The sequence below is a fragment of the Phacochoerus africanus genome, chromosome 1 (genome assembly GCF_016906955.1).
Source record: "Phacochoerus africanus isolate WHEZ1 chromosome 1, ROS_Pafr_v1, whole genome shotgun sequence".
NCBI lineage: Eukaryota > Metazoa > Chordata > Mammalia > Artiodactyla > Suidae > Phacochoerus > Phacochoerus africanus.
Genome location: NC_062544.1, coordinates 44717070 through 44739735, shown reverse-complemented (window position 1 = coordinate 44739735; position 22666 = coordinate 44717070). Strand labels below are relative to the sequence as shown.

The 22666-nt window shown below is 42.9% G+C and overlaps 1 protein-coding gene across 1 annotated transcript in view; it reads right to left on the bottom strand.

Moving 5' to 3' along the window:
- The window catches only part of ANKRD55 (ankyrin repeat domain 55), a 113947-nt gene that overhangs the window by 28251 nt on the left and 63030 nt on the right, over positions 1 to 22666 (bottom strand). The window contains exons 6-7 of the mRNA XM_047758445.1: positions 20157 to 20217; positions 8666 to 8794 (exon numbers count right to left, since the gene is read on the bottom strand). Coding sequence (XP_047614401.1) covers positions 8666 to 8794; positions 20157 to 20217 — 190 coding nt within the window. The remainder of the gene's footprint in view (positions 1 to 8665; positions 8795 to 20156; positions 20218 to 22666) is intronic.

Sequence of the window (22666 nt, the reverse complement as noted above, 5' to 3'; positions counted from 1 at the left end):
ATTTAAAGCAATCAAGAGACACCTCTCCCCTTTTAAGAAGCACTGGTCTATGGAGAAGAGAAACAGAGACCAAAAAGAGTGTCAACTCAACGAACTTATTTTGTTTACACTTTCCTGGAAGAGCAAAGGGATTCAGGTTGCCAGAGTGGTTCAAACAGCAAAACACCCTGTCACGGTTGGTTCTCTCTCCGTGTGAGACGGCGCCTCAACACAGATGGAAAAAACAAAGCCCATGTCTCACACTCTCTCTTCCTCCCTCCTCGTCAGACCCACAGAGCAGACATTTTGCAAACAGTCAGCTGAGGTGGGGGCTGCTGCCCAGCATTTCTGAGTTGCCCTCTTCTCAGTTCCTGACCAGACAGTTCCAGTCAGCGGTTCCTTTGGAAACTGGTCCTAAACAGCTTCTCTGGATAAGAGAATGTCTACCCCCTTATACTTTTCCCCCAGATTCCTCTTGTCCTGAATCTTCTGGACAATTCCTTTGTTTCTAAATCTGGCCCTCACTTACAACATTATCACTGTATTTTCTTTTTCTTTATAAGAACATCTTCCCAGGAATAATGGTGACAGCGATGTTTGTGGAGTGACCGTTCTGTGACCCGTGTACCACTCTAAGTATTTCCACATACTAACTCATTTGGTCCTGAGAGTAACCCCACAAGGTAGGTACTCTTATCATCTCCATGCTGTAGGGGAGAAATTGGAGGTACAGACTAAGTTGCCCAAAGTCACAGCCAAGAGGTGGCAAAGCCAGAACTGTCTGCAGAGAGCTTGCACTATGCCATTCTGTCTCCTATTAAAAGAGTGGTCTATTTATTTGATCCTGCATGCTCATACTGGGAGAATTAAAACAAAAACTGATGTTTGGCTCAGCAACATCAGTAGCAATGAAGAGCACCATGCCAACTGAGATTTTTCTTCCAACATTAGGTGCTTTAAAAGCCTCTCCTAGGAAGGTTGCCATGGTGCACCCTCGCAGGAATTCGAGAAAGCCCATGAGAGCACTAGGTTGTGAACTGAGGCCCAGGCGCAGTGGTCTCTTGGTAACAGCATTCCCTTCTTCTTGGCAAGCTGGGCTGAGGGTCAGTCAAAGGGAGGTTCCTGGCCTGAAAACTGTTGATTGCAGAGACCAGGCAGCACCAGGAGAGAAGAAATGGGATGTTGCCTAGAAGGGCCCTTAGGAAGGATGGAGAGTGGGTTTCCATTTGGTGGGAATATCATTCAACAGGGGAAGAATATTGCCAGATCCTATTTTTATGGTGCTCTAGAATTCGGCATTGGGTGGCCAGGTGAGATTGTGGATTTATTTATTTTCATTGTATTTGAGTTGTTTTTTGCCCATGAGTAAAACATAAAGTCGTCTTCCTGTCTGAAAACTACTGGGAACTACCGAGTCCCAGTCATTTTCTCTTTACACCTCATGGGGGGGGGGGAGTTCATAAGACGCCTTGCCAAGAAGAAAGTTGAATCGATGTACAGTCATTTTGATATAGGAGACTGATGAAAAACAAGATTCCAATATCCTTACTAGAGCTAGATCTTATTTATTCTAGGTGACCTTACAAGAAGTCTTAGTGTGAGATTTAGGACTAGTTGTTTATCTGTTGACATGATGGAGGAATTAGTTCTATGGTGGGTTCTCCAGGGAGGGAACTCCAATCTCCTCCCTTCTCTTGGAAGTAGGGGTCTGTCTGCATCACCTGTCCCATGATAGTGACTATACAAAGCAGAGTCCAGGGTTTTAGGTCACATGCCCCTTCGAAAGGCCTGGGAGATTGTGTGCTGTGAGAAGAGCACTGGCTTGTAAGTTCCACAGGAGCCAGATGTGTTAGACTAGAATGGAGCTGGAGGGGAAGATGTACTGGTTTATGCAGCACGGACACTTGAGAGTTGAGGGTTTGGAGCTAATGAGAGGAGAAAGGTGCCCAGTATCCTAGCTTAGAGTCAGGGCTATCTTCATGGTTAGCCCCTTTGGACCCAGGCTTTCTGCTTGACCTGACTCCAGAGGCTGCTGTGTCCCAAAGCCTGGGGCTGACTACCCTGAAAGCAAGTGAAAGATAGAAATGATGGGGGAGGCAGTTCTCATCGTGGCACAGCAGAAGCAAATCTGACTAGGAACCATGAGGTTGCAGGTTTGATCCCTGGCCTTGCTCGGTAGGTTAAGGATCTAGTGTTGCCGTGAGCTGTGGTATAGGTTGCAGACATGACTCGGATCCTGCGTTGCTGTGGCTGTGGTGTAGGCCAGCAGCTATAGCTCTGATTGGACCCCTAGCCTCCATATGCTGCAGGCATGGCCCTATAAAGCAGGGGCAGTGAGGCATGGTGACTCTCAGCTGCTCAACTACTTCATTTCCTAGGGCTTCTGATGATTAATGTAAAAACACCTCAGAAAACCTCCTTTCATGCTGTGTTAGTGTGGAGAAAGTCTCTAGCTTCTGCTTCTAGGAGGCAAGATAACAGTCCCCAGGATATTTCAGCATTGTCCTCACCACACCTATGACTGGGAATCTTTTCGCTAAAATGGCTCCTAACAAAGAATAACTCATAATAAATATTTGCTGAACAATGCATACATAAATAAATGAGTGAAGCAAGCCTTACAAACTGTGGATTAAAGCCAAACAAAATTGAATTTTATCCATCCCTTTCTTAGCTTCTCTTTCTTTTTTTCTCATTATCTCCCTCCTTTCACCATCTTTTCACTTCTTTCTTTTGGCCATTGTTGAAGTTCCTGACCCAAGCTGCTGCAGTGACAACATCAGATCCTTAACCCTCTGCACCACAAGGGAACTCCTCTTTTCACTTCTTTCTTTACTTGTATGTACTCCTAGGCAAGTCCCCGTGTTTAATCCTTCCACCTCCTCCCCTTTTGCTCTATAACTGAGCGCTGGGGAACGGACACATGGAGGCTACTTTAACTCAGGCTACCCTTCCAGACAGCTCAGTCTTTGCTCCCCGGGCAATAGGGGTTGATTTTGCAAACTTGACTTTCTCTTTATTTACTCTGGGCTTATGTGGCTTTGTAGTCTTTCTCTTAGCAAGCACTGGGAGGCATATGGGCTGGGTACCTGTGGGCGTGGGGTGTGCTCAGGCAATGACAATTTCCCTGTGCACTAGTTTCGCCACCTGTGAACTGAGGGGTTGGACTAAAATGACTTGTGTGGTCCTTTCCAGCTCTAAGGCTCTTTCATCTTATGAACCGGATCCACTGGTAGATGACATTTATAATTATCCTCTGGCATTCTCTGTGTGTTTAGGGTTAAAGCATATTTATAGGATTTTGACACAGTTCAAACAGTTCTTGGCGCCACAGGAAGGAGGATTCCATGCTGGACCAAATCGGTCTCAGGCACTGGAGGCTTGGTGGTTATAGTCAAGAGCTCCAAGGGTGTGTGCATGTGTGTTTGTATAATTTCCTTAACCACATAACCACATTCTGAATGAACAAACATGAAATTGTATTATATTAGTGCAGTTCTTCTCCTCCGACCCTCCCTTGAAAAATGTACTGAAAGAAGAATATTGATGAGGAAGATTCCAAATCCTTCTAGGATTAGGAGGAAGGAGCTAGTGGTGAGATTTGAGGGGCAGTATATACCTGCCCCTCTCACTGACCTACATCATGTCTATCCTAGAATTCCTATCATTAGGGAAAACAAAACAAAACAAAACAAACCCAAAAAACCCTGTTATTAAGGCATTGCATTCCTGGAAGTCTCAGTTAAGCTGAAGATGATATTTCACAGAAAGATCCCAATAAACCACTATTCCCATTGGCTTGCAATGGATACGTTTACTGAACTGAATTCAGTGAACACTCATTTGGGAACCTAAGATTTGCAAAGATCCATTCTGCATTGTGAGAGCCATCTGGATGAATAAGGCACGTGGCCCTTAAGCATGCAGTTCAGCAGAGGAGCCACAGGTATCCCACTGATCGCAACCCCAGTAACAAAAGTAACAAAGTGCCAGACGGCCAACACGGAGGTAAAGATTCTGAAAGGGAGCTCAATCAAGAGGATGAACTTAGTTGGGACCTGAGAAATAAGTAAGAAAAAGTATAAATTCTGCAGTTAGAAGGGATGATGCAGGGAAATATAAGAAAGGAGTATTTCACCCAAAGGGAAGAGCATGACTAAGAGGAGGGAGGAATGAACCTCTATGATGTATTGGAAGGATTATTAATATTCAAGTATGATTAGAGCAAAGTCAATAGAAAAGAGCAGGGAGTGGGGTGGGGTGGGGACTGGCTGCTCACAGCAGTAAATGCAAATCAGGGAGTTTGTTCTTTGCCGCAAAACGCGTTGAAGAAAAATTTTTGAGCCATAACCAACAGTGACCATAATTGTTTTGGTGTAGTAACAGCTATGTTAGTACAATCCTTTGTGATTTGTAGAAAGAACCTGTGGTGGCAATGCGAGAATAGATTGGAGAAGGAAAGGGCAGAAATTAGGAATACAGATGCTGAAACTGTTCAGGTTAAGAGAGGTGGGGGAGGCTTGATCTAGGGAAGAGATGGCAAGTGTGCTAAATTGTCTCTATTTGTTCTTCCAGGTTTACTCTCCATCTTTTTTTTCATCCTGTTCTCTACCCTTTAGCATATAGGAATTGCACCAAACCGGTTCCCTTGCCCTTTGACTTCTCTTTGGGTTAGACCAGTGAGTGGCACTAACAGGAGATGGATGTAGGAGGAAAGAGTGACTGGGGCATTTATCCTTCAGTTCTCTCCCTGCTAGGTCACAGTTTGGTTATCCCATCAAGGGCTATGCTCTCTGTCCTGGGCCCTCACCTACAGTTGCAGCTTTTGCTTTGTGTTAACAGCCTCTCCCTCCCATGACCCTTTTAGGCCCAGATGCCCGAATGGTAAACTGATGTTGTGTGTAAATAGCCTCTTTGGGAATCTCTGCTCAATTAATCCCATCGGGTGGGCTGCCTCCTGCTGGGACCCTGACCTTATAGAGTGGGGATAGAAAGGAGGTGACAGAAAGGTGAGACTTGAGGAGGTAGAACTGAGTGACCTTGTTAAGCAACTGGACATGAAGGATGAGTAAGGAAGGGGTGTCTGTGGACCACCTAGAGGCCTTCGGCTTGGGCTACTGGGAGGCTGGGAATGTAATGGATTCAGTTTGGACATGTTGAGTTTGACGTGTCTGTGGGAAACTTTGGGAAGGTGCTGGTGGGGCTAGAAATGTGAGTCTACAGTTCAAGAGAGAGGTCAGAGCTGCCTTTATTGATCTGAGAACATGCTGAGTAGAACGAGAGTTGGAGCCATAGGAACCAAAGGGCTTTTTGGGGAAAAGTGACTGAGAAAAAGATTAGTGACTACACTTCCACAGGGTTGAGGCATGGGATGGAGATGAGGCTGAGTGATACCTGTGTAGACTTCTGACAAGCTAGTGTCATCACAGACAGGGAAGAACATTCCCCGAAGGGACAGAGAGTCCATCAAAGGAGACTGGATATGGGCAGGGACAGGGCTGTGCTCAGTGTTAGCACATGGAGAGCCAAGCAGTGGGGTCTCCCGGGCAGATGGGGGAGGGGACTGAGGGCAAGAGACCCGCAGGAGGGCACCACCAGCCACCAGGGAACCTGAGAAATGGGGGCAGAAGCCAAACTTGGTTAACGTTGTGCACCCAATGTTTCAAATCTTTATTGCTTTGGGTAACTGGGTGTAATACAGAGACTATTAGTTCAAAGTGCTATAGCTTTAAATGTGGTCTCACACAGTCCAAGAGAAAAGCAGGAAGTTCAGTGAAAGGAATAGATGACAACGGGAAATAGACTCATTAATGTGGGGAAAACTTTGAAAGGAGCACAATGCTGGCCCTATGCTGTAAATTACGAAGGCTAAGGAGGCAAGCGGAATCTTGCTTTACCTGACATTTGGAATTACCCTCAGTCTTCCCTGCAGAGTAGAGAGCAGAACACACCACTTCTGAATTTGACGGCTTAACCACAGGGAGACTTCCTCCAGGGTGTAATTCTTAACCTTTGGAGGGTAGTTACAGATCCTCATTAAAGAGCTGAAGGAACCTCAGAAAAATGTATGCTAACATACTCTCACATACACACACATGCAATGTTTCTTACAATTCTAAGAGTCCTAGAAGGGACCTGTCTTGTTAATCTTTTTACTCTAAATGCCAGATACAGATACAAATGCTCACGAAAGATTTATTAAGCTATTGAGTATATAAATGTAAGGCATTATGGGAATTATACAAAATCATGGTCAAAATGCAAATATCTTAGGCAGGAGATGCTAAGATTTTAGCACGCATTAATAGGAATTCATTTATCGCAGTGGTTTTCAACCCCAGCTGGACATTACAGTCTACTGGAGAAAGGGGAAACTTTAAAATTTAAATACTGACACCTGGGCTCCAACCCAGAATAAATTACTGAAAAATCTAAGGGTGTGGGGCCTGCGTATCTATATTGTTTACAAGCTCTTCAGATGATTCTAATGTACAGACAGGACTGAAACCAATGTAGCAGGTTGAAAGCTGCTAATTTATTAGAGAAAAAGAATATAAAGATATGGGTATGACAGCTAAGCTTTCATGGAGGAGACTAGGAACCTTAATAAAAACAATAATCTCTTAAATCACAGAGAATATTACATAGAACTGCCATGTGCGTGGTTTCACTCATGCTCCAAAGATACACTGGAAGTAACAACAAAAAAAGAGTTCCCGTTGTGGCACAGCAGAAACAAATCTGACTAGGAACCATGAGGTTGCGGGTTTGATTCCTGGCTTCACTCAGTGGGTTAAGGATCCGGCGTTGAGTTGTGGTGTAGGTTGCAGACATGGCTCAAATCTGGCGTCGCTGTGGCTGTGGCTGTGGCTGGCAGCTGTAGCTCCGATTAAATCCCTAGCCTGTGAACCTCCATATGCCATGGGTGCAGCCCTAAAAAGGACAAAAAGCCAAAACAAAACAAAAAAAAACCACTGGTAATGAAGCCAAGCAGGTGTAGGTGACTTTTCCCAGAACAAATCCAGATCTGTTAATGCAAACTCAGATCTTCTGAGTTGAGCACATTTTTCTTTTGATTTTCTCCAAATTGCCTCGTAGAGGACAAAAACAGGGATTCCCATCCACGTAAAGCCCAACTCAGAAGGTCTGGAGCGGCATCTGGGAATCTACTGTTTTATAAGCACTGCAAAGGTCACATCCTGAGCAGCAGCTCTAAACTGGGGATGCGATGGAGGAAGGGGAACCAGAGAAGGCATGTCGGTCAGAATGAGCTGGGGAGACTTTTCAAAATGTACATTCATGAGCCTCATCCCAGATCTACGGAATCAGAAAACAGGGGTGATGAGAGTGAGTATACAGAAAATGCTTGAGTCTGATACCACTCTCACCTCAGTTGAGAACAAACACATGCAGGATACCTCTTGGTTGCCTAGCTAGGTTGCACTGGGCCACGGCTACAATGGTGATCCCTGGCCAGAGAACAAACACATGCAGGATACCTCTTGGTTGCCTAGCTAGGTTGCACTGGGCCACGGCTACAATGGTGATCCCTGGCCAGCCAGAGGACTTGGCTCTGGGGAGGGACTGGCACGAGGAGGCAGAGCAAGTGATTAGATACTGAAAGTATGTAGGAGAGTGCTGAGGGCAGGTGGGGATGACAAAACAAGCTTTGTTCACTTCACAGTTTTGCCAGAGTAACTGTAGCCAAGTTTGGAGGAACAAAAACAGAGTAGTTTCCAAATCACTCTGTTCTCCCCTTACCCTGGGCACACATGTCAACCCTGAAAGTGCCAGGTGCCCTTCTCTGTCACGTGTGGCACATAAAGACACCTGAGTGAAACCACTGTTAGGGCGTGCAGAATCACAGGGATGTGCGCAGCAGTTCAGCAATGGTGCCCTTACTGGGCTGATGGGGATAGCCAGAAGGGATGTGTATGTAGGCACCAAAAGATAGAATGGGCTGGCGAGTTTGCTGAAGGGATGCGTGGTATCACTTGCCTCTGAAGGACAGAAGAGATAACTCTTAATCATTCCTTTTGAGTGATTTCCCTAGAAAACACTTCAATGAATGTTAGCTCTGGCCATTCTCTCATGGATAGTAGAGTTCTGATTTCTCTGGTCAAGTGTACTGATACAGATCTCCTTTTGGGATAGTGAGGTAGGGTCATGAGCCACGATTTTCATTGTTCAGAGTTGAACAATGTCAAGGTCACCTGGAATTACTCTGCTTTGGAAGATTTGGAAGGAAGAAGAGAGTCATAGTCCAAAGACTTTGAAGGGATTTTCCTAGTAATTCTTTGAAGGTTTATCCTGTTACACTGTGAACCAGTAGCAAGCACTGAGATGGAGAAGGAGTGAGAGAGGGGTGTGTGTATGTGTGTGTGTAAGTGTGTAACAGCCAAGGGGGGCTCTGCCTGTTATTCTATAACTCCTCCCCCTCTTTACCTTGGAAGGATTTCTCCTCAGCAACTGATGTAACCTCATCCTTCCAAGTGACAGGTTTGCTGTTGCCCCTCTGGACATGAATGGAGGGAGGAGGGCAGTGCTCTGTCATGTATATAAAGTCCATATCAATGCTGGGACTGCACCTTTGATCATTCCATCTTTCAGGTCTGACACCCTCAGAATTGTTAACATTGCTTTATACTATTTATACCTGAGACAAGTGCATTGGCTGACGTCTCACCTGGACTGCCCAGTGCAGAGCCGTCTTAAAGTCTTTATCCACAAGGGTGGGGTCTGCCCCCTTCTTCAGCAGCATTTGGGTATGTTGAGGCCGGTTGTGGAAAGCTGCCCAGTGGAGTGGTGTCATTCCCTACAAAACCACAATCAGAGGGGCAGGGATGAGAATAGGCTATCAGGAAGAAAAATAGAGTACATACTTTCTCCTCAGGCCTGCTGTTGTCACCAGAAACGTTGGTTGCCATCTGTCAGTTCATTTACCCCTCAAGCCATTCATTCAACAGATATTTATTGAGCTTCTGCTTTGTGATGATCATGCTAGGTTGCCATCTCCCACCACCAAGGCAGGGGCACTATCTGTTTTACTGCAGTATCCCCAGTGACTAGAACTGAGACTAGATAAATAGCTATTGAAAGAAAGAAAGGAAGAAAGAAAAAAGAAAGAATGAATGAATAGGCAGAGGAGGAGAGCCACGTGAAATGCAGTTGGAGAGGACAGCAGTGCGATTCTGGGAGTGTGGGCTGGGGATATCCTGTATAAGGCATTTGGATTGTATTTTAGAGTCAATAGAAAGACAGTGAGGGATTTTAAGCAGATGTTGACATGATCTGATTTACACTGTTTAGAAATCACTCTGTGGCAGCTTGGAGAACAGATCTGGATGAGTCCACCTGGTGAATCCCACATTCTTTTAGAGCTTAGGGTCATACTCTTTAGCCCTGATTTAATAATAAAGCAGGCTTTTGCCAGGAAACATTTGCCAAAGAGAAACAGTATTATTTGGGAAGATATGAAAAGATAGCCTCTTGCCTATAACTCTCAGTTACATGAAATATATTTAAAATGACTCTAGATTAAGATGCCTGGTAAAGGGAGTAAAGGACATGGAGCACTTTCTTTTTCTGAAGCCATCTCTGCAGGTAACACAAAGATAGAGGATCATTACCTTGGCCTTTTGCGATCATCCAAGATGAGCTAAGTGGTGAGATGGGCCTCAGCCTAGCTAGGAGTTCAGAGCTAAAATTATTCACGGAGTTCCCACTGTGGCGCAGAGGAAATGAATCCGACTAGGAACCATGAGGTTTCGGCTTCGAAACCTGGCCTCACTCAGTGGGTTAAGGGTCTGGCGTTGCCGTGAGCTGTGGTGTAGGTCACAGACACAGCTCGGATCCCGTGTTACTGTGGCTGTGCTGTAGGTTGGCAGCTGTAGCTCCGATTGGACCCCTAGCCTGAGAACCTCCATATGCCAGGGGTGTGGCACTAAAAAGCAAAAAAAAAAAAAAAAAAAAAGGAAAGAAAAAATTATTCCAGAGTTACTATGTATTGATCCAGAGAGCTTTATGAGATCTTATGTATATTATCTCAATCCTCCAAACAGCCTGGATTAAGTATTGTGGTGAAGTCTGCTAAGTGCTCTGCAAACTCTTTGCTCTACATAGTCAGTCTACATTTCCCAGCCTCTCAGCAGATCAGTGTGGCCATGAGACTGAGTCCTGACTATTTCAGTGTGAATGGAAGTGAGAGAAGGATGGAAGCTGCCACCCCTCCAAGGCCTGCCTAGAAAACAGAACCTCTGTAGTCATCCATACATTTTCTCTTTCTTCACCTGACAGCTGAATGTTGAAGACAAGGCTCAGGAAGGTGCTAGAATCAAGTGGTTAAAAAGCCCAGGACTCTGATGGATGAGGTAGAACAGGGTGACCTTATCAACCAGCACTGGACCGTGAAACAAGCCAGAAAAATCTTTTCTTGTGGCAGGCTACTGAGATTTTGACTTGTTTGGTATAGTAGTTAGTCAACTCTGACAGGTGTCATTGCCCTTCCCACTTTATGGAAGAGGAAGTTGAACTCTAAGGAAGTTCACAAGTCTGTGAGTGAGCACAAAACTGAATCTAGGGTTTCAGGTTTGTGGGGCAGTGACATTAGAATGTTAAATCCCCTTGACCAGTTCCATATCCCAAATCATTACATTACTTTCAAGTTTCAAGTTTCAAGTGCCATATAACACTGAGCCTCTAGATACTCTTAAAGATGTTTTAAGAAATTGGTTGCATATGGAAAAAGAGTGTTGATCTAAAAGTAGTGGAACTTCTTCTTATTCCAACAGCTGACTATTTATTTGGGATTCATGTTAGCTCATTGCATTTTGATGGGCCCTCTTCATTTTTAATTTGGCCCATTGGAATTAGAAATCTGGATTCCAGCTAACCAGATTCATTTTATTGTGCATGGGTTATCTCTTTCCCAATGCTGAGTCCTATCTGTTTCAGAATCATTGGCTTCATCATGAGGTGCCACCAATGTCCATAATTAAATTAGAAACTATTTTGAAGTCACTGGAGTATAAACTTTATGAAGGCAGGGCCCTTGTCTCCCTGTCCAAATCCCTGGAGCCTGGAACAGTGCCAGGCACAATGTAGATGCTAAGTAAATAGTAAATGCTTATTCAATGAATGAATGACTTCTTTTCTTACTATTTCTTTCTTTCTTTCTTTCTTTTTTTTTTTTTTAGGGCCACAGGTACAGCATATGGAAGTTCCCAGGCTAGGGGCTGAATTGAAGCTGCAGCTGCCAGCCTGGACCATGGCCATAGCAAAGTCAGATCTGGGCTGAGCCTTTGACCTTCACTGCAGCAACTCTAGGCAAAGCCAAATTCTTAACCCACTGAGTGGGGCCAGGGATTTAATCTGCATCCTCATGGATCTTAGTTGGGTTCGCTTTTGCTGAGCCACAATGGGAACTCCTTTTTAAAAAAATTTTAAACAAACAAATAAATAAATAAATAGGAGTTCCCTTCATGGCTCAGTGGTTAACGAACCTGACTAGGGTCCATGAGAATGTGGGTCTGATCCCCGGCCTTGCTCAGTGGGTTAAGGATCTGGCATTGCCGTGAGCTGTGGTGTAGGTCGCAGATGTGGCTTGGATCCCGGGTTGCTGTGTCTGTGGGGTAGGCCAGCAGCTGTAGCTCCGATTGGACCCCTAGCCTGGGAACCTCCATATGCTGCAGGTATGGCCTGAAAAAACCAAAAATAAATAAATAAATAAATAAATAAATAAATAAAAGTTTTATTTTTATTCTTACTGTTCTTGATTGAATTTTTTTCCTTTGGTAAAATTCAGCTTTGCTTTTTAAAATCATATACACAAGAAAGACAGAACGTGACTTCTTTACAGAAAATGAACTTGTCTAAAATGGTCATTGTTACCAACTCTTCAATTGAAACTTGTTAGAATTCATGGTGAGTACTCCTAATGAGGTAGATGACAATCACTGCACGCAGACATAGTGATTTAGTGATGTGAGAATGCAGTGTGAAAATGCGGTTGTGAGTTAAACTGTGATTATGCACTGTAAATTCTTGCCTCCTAAACACAGTTTCTAGGTTTCTGAAGAGTTAGTCCCTTAAAACAACAACCACCCCTCCCTAATACCCTGCCAAAAACAAACAAACAAACAAATGAAAAACAAAAAGAAAACCAAAAAACCAGCTCCTGCATAATTTAGTAAAGGGAGGTAAGTAAGGTTACGGTTTTTTGTAGACATACTTGGTGTGAAGAGCTTTATATATGTTATTTCATTGAATCTTCAAAAGAATCCTAAGGGATAAACATTTCTAGGCCCATATTACAGGTGAGGAAACTGAAACACAGGTTAAATAATTCCCCTAAGGCCACTGGCTAGATACATGGCAAAGTTGGGATTTGAATCCAGGTTTCTGCAACTCTGGAGGAAAATGCTCTTTCCACACATCATACAAGCAGACTTTCTTTTCAGAAATGAGCTCAGATACTGGAAAATTTTTTCTTTGTGATTTTAGCTGGGTTCAGGGTCTTCTCACTTTTTAGAATGGTGGTTCTCAGGAGCATAATGGTTGCCAGTCTATATTATTATTTGTTTCATTTGGCATCACCTCTAGGCTGCTTCTAAAAGCACAGCTGGCAAATACTTATTTTTGTAAGTATTTCATCCCCCTCCTCTCCTACCCTGAAATTTGGGGTCAGTGTTATGAATAACTATTGAACCTCTGAGTGGCCCCAAATCAAGACTTGAATTGCTCTATTACTTCTCTAAATAATAATAGATAACATAAATACATTGTATATTTATATTATAATATAAACAGGTTGCAAACATTCATTCAAGTGAAGAGAAATTTCCTGTTGCTATTTTTTTTTTCAACTGGGCTAATGAGAAATAAAAATACATCCTCTTAGCGTTAGTAATATGAAAACCAAAACTTTCAAAATCAGCTCAAGTACAACTCTTTATATTGCACAACATAACTTGTTTAGGAACTTTTTTCTACAACTGCCTCCTCCTTCCTTCAGCTTCTGTTAACACAGCTAACACATGGGAGTTGTGTTACGTTAAGACTCTGGTGGCTGTTTAAGGGGCAGACTTCAGGTTTGACAATTGGCATCACACTAAACCGTGACAGGGATTAAGATTAAGCTGCGATGCACTTAAAGGCAGAGGCTGTGACCTATTCACTGTGGTATACCCAAGCACAGAGTAGGTGTTCAATAAATTGTCATAGGAAGAAATAATTAATGACTTGCAGGTTATCTAAGCTCCCTTGGATCCAAGGGGAGTATAAAATACCAGAGCCAGCCACTTGCATCCAAACTGTGACACTCCTCAATGAGTCATTAAAGATTCAACTGGGCCTTCAAAAAATCTTAGGGCTGAAAATCTAGGAGTCACCTGAAGACACGGTGCCAACAAACGCCTGGATGGCCCTAGTGACAGCAGAATTCCACTTTTTTGAAAAACCAAGAGTACTGGCTCAACGAGTGAAGAGTAACTTTCATTTAAGAGCACAGCTCTCTAGAATGTTTTGAAGGGAAATGTTAAGTTTTGGTTGATTTAGGATCCATTTCAAAATTGCTGATAGGACAGGACTTACTGTGTGTGATAACTGTTGGGTTGCTTTGGAACAGTGCTTACTTGTACAGATGAGTAATATGCCTTGAACCTGGGCCACCGACATTTTAGTTAAAGGCTTTCAAGTCCTATCAGCTTCTCAGAACTTTTTCTGTTGTTCCCAAACCACAGTAACTTTCATGTTTTATGAATCAGAAATTTGATTCAGTGCTTAGCAGTTCTCATGCTTCAGAGCTGCACTTTTAGATCAGCTCTTGCAGACACTGAAAGGCACAGGGAGAGAAGTGTGTGATATGGGTGGGTGCCTGGTTCGTCCCTCATCTTGGTGCACTGGGGGACAGAATTTTAGCATGGTGGCTAAGAGATCAGCAAAACAATTTTAGATCATCTGAAGGATCTAGAATTTCATAGAAGTCAGTTTGCTCTGATTGACATTTTAACATTCACATATTATTACTTTTGTGACTCCCCCTCACCAAAGTTATAGAGGGTCTTTGGTGAACAAAAGAACTGGAATAAATGATATACTTTAAAAGATTCTAAAAAACCTAGATGGTTAGAAGTGCAGTAATGAGAGCCGTTTTCTTCAATTTATTTGGAAAAAAATCCTTACAATTATACATCATATAGATTTGTGGCACATTAATAAAAAAATCTTGGATAGTACTATTGCAAATTTATTTTTAACATATTTTAATATCTGTTCTTCAATATAATTAGTTTTTTGTAATCCTATGTATTTTGTTTTATGTAATCTCAAATATTTTTCTGAGAAGGGATCCATTGGCTTCCCCACCACACCAGATGTGTCCAGGTCAGGAAAATTGGCAAGGACACCTACCCTAGCGTCTACGGTACATTTTTGAAGATCTCAAATGATACAAAATTTTATTTTTTCGAGAGCAGATTTTGGAAATAATCAAAAGTCACTTGGAATTAAGTCTGGTAAATAAAATGGGTATCGAGTTGGACTAACAAAACAGAGAAAGAGAGAAAGGGCCAATACAATCAAATCATGATTTTTTTCCTTCAGTTTAGTAATTTAATTATCTATTTATCCAAATATATATTTTTTGGAGGACTCTACTATGTGCAAGTTACTGAACTAGATTCTAGGGACACAGAAGTAAAAAATACATGGTCTGCCTCTAGAATCTTACGAGGAGAAGAGGTTGAGGGGAGAGAGGGAAGTGAGAGATCCTAAGCAGTAGTGACTCTACTCCATTTGCTAAGGTGTTCCTTCTTGGATAAAAATTCTGGTACATTAACATTTTAAAAAGTTTATTATTTTACCATTTTCCAACTCTGAAGTAAAAGGATTTCTAGAGTCAGGGACCATTTTCTATTGATTTTGCCTTTATAAGGCACAACCTCTGCCTGTGCTTATATCTTAGGAATGTTGTAAGAGGATTTCAGGACTAAGAATTATACCCAAAGGCTCACATCTGTTTTCACAACCTGGATTTATTTCCTGAGAGTGCTGTTGTGATGAAGTTTGGATTGTCAGATCACTCACAAAAGTCTACTTATATCCAAATGTACATTTAATATAGGATCAACAATCCATCCTAAATATGGCACATAAGAATGCTTTTCTGAGTAAATGAATTTAAAGTCCTAACCCAGATGCCAACAGTTCATAGCCCCTCTTGATGGGGCGCTCTTCCTGTTAAAGTGAAAATGAGAGCAGGAGAGGTTAGATTCCAGGAGTTTAGCAACTTAACTCTCTGTAGCTGTAACAGACAAGGCTCTCTCTTTGTCAGTGATTCCCCCCAGGTCCAGAAGAACAAAAGCTCAAAGGACAATTAGATCCATCCGGCCTTTCCCACTGTGTTAAACTCTGCAGTGTGGATAGTTTCTAAACAAGTCACTTTATAACTAAGGAGCATGGTTAATGAAACAGTTAAAACAAACAGATCATTGGAATGAGAACAAAGAGTTCAGAAAAGGAACTACACATTAAAAAAAAAATCTTTTAACAAACTAAAAGAAATTTTAGCATAATGTAATTATGTCCCTGGGTTAGGGAAAGACTTCTTTAAAAAGATACCAAAAGCAAAAGTTGCAATGGATGTGAGTGATCATTTTTATTATATCTTATTTGAAACTTCCTGTGCAGGAAAAGAAACCACAAACAGTTCTAACTAAGGAACGAGGAGTTTCCTTGTGGCACAGTGGATTAAGGATCTGGAGTTGTTGCTGCAGCAGCCTGGGTTTCTGCTTGGCATGGGTTCAATCCCTAGCCTGGGAACTTCCACATGCTGTGGTTGTGGCCAAAAGAAAAAAAAGAACAAATTCAAACTGTGAAAAAATATTTGCAATCCAACAGCAGACAAAGGATTAATGTTAAGATGTTAAGAATATAAAACAAACTTCTATGGATCTATAAGAAAATTACAAGTAACCCAATAGATGTATGGACAAAGGATCTGGATAAGCAAGTCACAGAAGATCTAAAATGACCGTTGTAACTATGAAATTATGCTGGATCTCATTGGCTATTGGGGAAATGCAAATTAAAATAATAAAAAGAAAATATAGTAATAGGAAAACAGTGATAAGCACCCTTTTACACTGTGGGTGGAGCAATAAATTGATACAATCACTTTGAAGGACAACCAGAAATACATATCAAAAATAAAAATACGAAGTCCTTGTACACTGTTGGTGGGAATGTAAATGGTGCAGCCACTGTAGAGAACAGTATGTTGGTACCTTAACAAACTAAAAGTAGGAGTTCCTGTTGTGGCTCCACAGGTTATGAACACAACTAGTATCCCTGAGGAGGTGGGTTCAATCCCTGGCCTTGTTCAGTGGGTTAAGGATATGGCATTGCCGTGAGCTGTGGTGTAGGTCACAGATGTGGCTCGGATTCCACATTGCTGTGGCTGTGGCATACGCCAGCAACTGCAGCTCTGATTCAGCCCTTAGCCTGGGAACTTCCAAATGCTGCAGGTACGGTCCTAAAAAGCAAAAACAGACAAACAAACAAACAAATGAACAAAACCTAAAAATAGAACTACCCTGGCCTTGCTCAATACAAATAAAAACTAATAATGTAAAGTATTATTTTAAGTGACCAACCTCAGATCAGGACAGCCTCTAAGGTGATATTCATTTCCCTGATATAAAGTGATACATACCATGCTTTGTTTTATGTGAGTAATTATAGAGTGGCTTCAGAAATAGATTTTTTTCTTCCTCTTTCCCTCTCTTCATTCTTTAGTTTCAGTTTAATCTTTTAAGTTTAATATAATCTTCAAGCATTATCATGATAGGCTTGGGAGTCCTACAGTTATTGAATAAAATTGAAAATAATTTTATTCAAGCAACATAGGGCTTATATCCTGCTCTCTCTCTCTTTTTTTTTTAAGTGCCATACCCATGGCATACAGAAGTTCCCAGGCTAGGGGTCTAATTGGAAATGTAGCTGCCAGCCTCACGGCAATGCCAGATCCTTAACCCCCTGAGTGAGGCCAGGGATCGAACTTGTGTCCTCATGGATACCAAGGAATTCATTTCTGCTGAGCCATGATGGAATTCCCCTATCTTGTATTTTCTTCTTGTCATTAGGAAACCATAATGCTTTGTAAGCACTAGCTTACCTTTTCTCTCATTTCTTTTGCCTTTGCTATTTTCTGCTTCCTGTTATTTAGCTGATGATGTAGGGGATTTGTGTGCTTTATGTTACCCCCTCATATATAACATTCTGTTTGGAACTCACTAGAAAAATGATTGAGGGAGGTGGACAGCAGGCAATTGCTTATTCAGGAAATTGAGAAATCCAAAGGCAGGAACTCCACCAAGGTAAAAAGTGAAAAAGAAAGCCTGGGCTGTGTTCTTTCCATTTCAGAACTGTCCTTATTTCCCAATGGCAAAGAGCAAACTGGCCCTTGCAAATACAATATGGAGTGGCTCACACTAGCAAAAAAAAAAAAAAAATATATATATATATAAATGAAAAACACAGGCAAGCCTCAGTAGTTGGCTTCAAATGGATTTCAGACATTCTGTGACACAGTGCAAAGAGGAAGCTTCAACACTGGGGGGGATGTGTTCTTTGTGAGGTTCCTGCTCAAAAAAAGCCAACAGGTCAGAAGGCTGGTTAAGAGCAGGAGGCATCTTCTCTGGGAGTTTGCTTTGCATGAGAATAACTAGAGACTTTTTCTTTCTTTCTTTCTTTTTTTTTTTGATCTTTTTGTTTTTTTAGGGCAGCATATGGAAGTTCCCAGGCTAGGGGTCGAATTGGAGCTATGGCTGTCAGCCTACATCACAGCCACAGCAATGCCATATCTGAGCCATGGCTGTGACCTACACCACAGCTCACAGCAATGCCCCATCCTTAACCCACTGAACAAGGCCAGGGATCTAATCTGCATCCTCATGGATACTAGTTGGGTTCCTTAACCACTGAGCCGTGATGGAAACTCTGACTTTTTCAATATTTACCATATTTTATCTGAAAAGTGTTACAATAACCACTATTAGAAAGATCTTTGTCTACTTTCCTTGTCTCCACCAGCCAGGGGCCTCCCAGGGCAGGGAAAAATAGAGAACTGTCATTTTGATAGGGGCTGTTCAGCTCCACTGAGGGGTGGACAAAGTTGGATGTCTATAAGAGGAATTTAGGGTGTGAATAACTGAATTTGCTCCCTTTCTAATTAGTCTCACTGTGGGTGATGAGAGTAGGAGTTGGGAATGGAAGAAGTGGTTGGCAAGTTGCCCAAAGTCTAGAAGTTCATGATTAATTGACATAAACTGTGAGCCCTCAAGCTCCCTGCTTTCACACCATTGAGTGATTGGAGTGTGCCTTCTCATCTCTGGTTCTCATTTTTTTTTGTCTTTTTGTCTTTTTTTGTTGTTGTTGTTGTCGTTGTTGTTGCTATTTCTTGGGCCGATCCCACAGCATATGGAGGTTCCCAGGCTAGGGGTCCAATCGGAGCTGTAGCCGCCGGCCTTCGCCAGAGCCACAGCAACTCGGGATCCGAGCCGAGTCTGCAACCTACACCACAGCTCACGGCAACGCTGGATCGTTAACCCACTGAGCAAGGGCAGGGACCGAACCCGCAACCTCATGGTTCCTAGTTGGATTCGTTAACCACTGCGCCACGACGGGAACTCCCTGGTTCTCATTTTTAAAGCATAAGTTTAAAACTGCGATACTCTCTCATCTGGGGTTCTGCTTTAAACCACTGAAGACATGGGAGTGGAAGAAGTCCAATATCAGGTCTAGGTTGTGAAGTAGGGTCTTTTTGGCGTGGTCATTAGTGTCAAGTTAGTGGGAAAGAAGCCTTTGATCAGGAGACTCAAGAAAGAAGAGGGAGGGAGTTCCCGTCGGTGTTGGTTGCAGACATGGCTTGGATCCTGCGTTGCTGTGGTGTAGGCCAGAAGCTGCAGCTCTGATTCGACTCCTAGCCCGGGAACCTCCATATGCCTACATGCCGAGGGTGAGGCCCTAAAAAGACTAAAAAAGAAGAAGAAAGAAGAGGGACAGGACAAAGTTGGAGTGGGAGGCCCAGCCCCAGTTCGGGGGTCTCCTCCGGTCTTGTCTGTGGCCAGCTGGCCTCCTTGAAAGCAGTGTTATCTTGGGGCATATGCGTTTTCAGTGCTATCAGACTTTCTTAACGTAACCAGACATTCTTTGTGAAGTGCAGCCAAACCAAGCTTACATTTATAAAAAATTCCATTATAAACCAGGTATTTATATCAGTTTTTAAAAAGCTTATTAAAGAAATCAGGCTGGCTAATGAAAATCAGACCTGCTTTTTTTTTTTTTTGTCTTTTTGCTTTTTAGGGCCACACCCACAGCATATGGATGTTCCCAGGCTAGGGGTCGAATCAGAGCTGTAGCCACTGGCCTACGCCAGAGCCACAGCAACATGGGATTCCAGCCACGTCTGCAACCTACACCACAGCTCATGGAAATGCCAGATCCCCAACCCACTGAGCAAGGCCAGGGATTGAACCCGCAACCTCATGGTTCTTAGTCGGATTCGTTAACCACTGAGCCATAATGGGAACTCCCAGACCTGGTTTTTAAAGAGTTAAGTAGATACAAGATCCTGAGCTACTCTGGGCAGTCCTGCCTGATCTGATCCACCCTCCTTCAGGAACTTTGTTGAGAGTACTCCGCTGCCTTCTTGGAAGCCTTGTGCAGGATTGCCTTGCAACATAAGGGAAACATCAGTTGTGACCACTGGCATTAATAATGCGGTTTCTGGATTAGGGAGCCTGGAATTATTATCTATCTGCCATCTTTCACTCAGAGAGAGCGCATCGGCAGCCAATGAAGTTTCTAGTTCTCGAGAAGACAGGAAAGAGCAATATCTATTTCTCAATGTCCAAAGGGAAATTACAAAATTTCAGTGGTATGATAAATGCTTAAGTACTTAATGCAATAAATCCTTCTCTATTAAAAGCTCCCCACACCCACAGTGGGATAAATTTCTGCCTGAGGAATAATTGTGGAGACACAGGCTTCCCTCTCAGGGTAGGAACACAAAACTGCTCCATTCCATCTTGTGAGAGGAAGCTTCATAGTTCAGAAAAGCCCTTCTTCCCATCCTAACACGCACAATGGCCAACTGTTCCTTGAGAGGGCAGGCTTACCTCATTGTCCTGGTGATTAATCTCACTGAGATTTGACTGTTGTACCAAGACTGTTAGGAGCCTGTAAAGAAAAACAGGAGAAGTAGCTCAAAAGAACAGAATCTGTATGAGAATACAACTAGAAATACAGTCTGTTGAAAGCCTCTGAATGAACACAGCCCTTTGCATTTACTAAGGGAAAAACCATGGAATAGAAGCCAGCATGAAAGGTAAAAAGACACAAGGCGGCATGTGGGAGGAAGGCTTCTATCTCTTTTCCCACTTAGTGCTCCTGGAGGGGCCAAAGGGAACGGAGAGAGTGAATCCTCAGGCTTATCTTGTTCACCAGACCTGAATCTCTTTGTGTTCACTCTAAGAAGCAAGGTCCTCCAGGGCTTACTCTTTATTCATTTTATATAAACTTACAGAGTGCTTTCATATTGCTTTACCACTAGGTATGTGTGTCATGATTTCTAAATGTGTTAAGTTATACCAGGATGCAGTCAGCCTTTACAACGTTGCTGATTCTTTCGAAAACATACAAATATCTAAGCATGCAATGACAGGAATCAGTGTGAAACAGTTGTCAGTGATTCTCAGCTTCCAGTTCTTATTCCACTTGGGTCGCATAGTTGGTTGACTGAGGTCAACACACCATCTGTGAGAGAGAAGCAGTTGAGTGTAGTGGTCAGGAGCCCAGAACACGGGAGCTGGACTGCCTGGGTTCACATCCCATCCCTATCGCTGACCAACTCTGTGACTGCAGGCAAGGAACTTAACTTCTGTGCCTATGTGTCCTCATTTGTAAAAGAGGAATAATACAAAGTTCCTACCTTATAGCTCAGTGTGAAGATTAAAGGAGTTAATATGCATGCGGCATTTAAAGCATGTCTGGAACACAGTAAGTGTTACTTCTAGAATACTTAACCCAGAAGTTTTAACCCTGGCTCCACCTCAGTATACGCCGGGGAGATTTTTTTTTTAAAAACCACAAATACCTGGGCTCTATATTCAGGGTTTCTGACTCAAGAGGTCTGGAGAGAAGTCCAATTTCTACAGTTTAAATAAGCTGTTCAGGAAATTCTGGTAAACAGTCAGATTTAGGAACCACCAAGAAAAGCGCTAAATGAATTAATCAATGGAAACACATTGTTATAGGCAGATGTATCCCCTCAAATTTGTATGTTGAAGTTCTAGCCCCTGTGTGCCTCAGAATGTGATTACATTTGTAGACAGAACCTTTAAAAAGGAAATTAAGTTAAAATGAAGGATTAGGGTAGGCTCTAATTCAGTTTGACTGGTGTTCTCCTAAGAAGAGGAGATTATAAGAGTTCCTGTTGTGGTTCATCGGAAATGAATCTGACTAGCATCCACGAGGACTCAGGTTCGATCCCTGGCCTTGCTCAGTGGGTTAAGGATCTGGCGTTTGTGTATGTAGCAGTCAAGGCTTGCATCCCGAGTTGCTGTGGCTATGGTGTAGGCTGGCACCTGTAGCTCTGTAGATTCGACCCCTAGCCTGAGAACCTCCCTATGCTGTGGGTGCAGCCCTAAAAAGACAAAAAGAAAAAAAAAAAAGAGGAGATTACAGGGAGTTCCCTTGTGGCACAGCAGGTTAAGCATCTGTGGCTCGGGTGGCTGCTGTGGCATGGGTTTAATCCCTGGCCTGAGACTTCTGCATGCTGTGGGTGCAGTCAAAAAAGAGAAAGAGTGAGAGAGAGGACACAGAGCAGCAACATCAGAGACATGCTCTTGCGGTGAACAGCATGTGAAGAGGCAGCAAGAGGATGGCCATCTGTAAGCCAAGGAGAGCGCCTCAGAAGAAACCAACCCTACTGGCACCTTGATGTTGGACTTCCAGCCTTCAGAACCAAGAAAAAATAAATTGTTTGTTTAAGCCACTCAGCCTGTGATATTTTGTTATGGTTGCCCCAGAAAACTAATTATACTTACCAAGATGAAAAAAGATTATTTACAGGGACAATGAAGGGAATTCAGAAATTATTGTGAAAGAATTATTTGAAAAATGAAATTGTTTAGCCTCCTCCCAAATCCTATTTCCATTGTCTCTCAGCTTAGATGATATCTAAGGTCCTAAATATTAAATTGCTACCCATAATGGAAGAAAAGAGAGAGGGGCTGATCATACTGTGTTACAAGGAGAACTTGGAGGATGGACTACTTCAGTGGAGGTGATCTAACCAGCCTAAGATTTTTTTTTTTTTTTGTCTTTTTAGGGCTGCACCAGAGGCATATAGAGGTTCCCAGGCTAGGGGTCCAATTGGAGCTGTAGCTGCCAGCCTACACCATGGCCACAGCAACACCAGATCTGAGCCACATCTGTGATCTACACCACAGCTCATGGCAATGCGAGATTCTTAACCCGCTAAGCGGGGCCAGGGATTGAACCTGCGTCCTCATGGTTAGAAGTCAGATTCATTTCTGCTGAGCCACGAACTCCCAAGCCTAAGATTTAAATCTGGTCTTGCCACTGTCATTTGGGGAGCCAGGATAATGCTGTGATTTAATTCTGG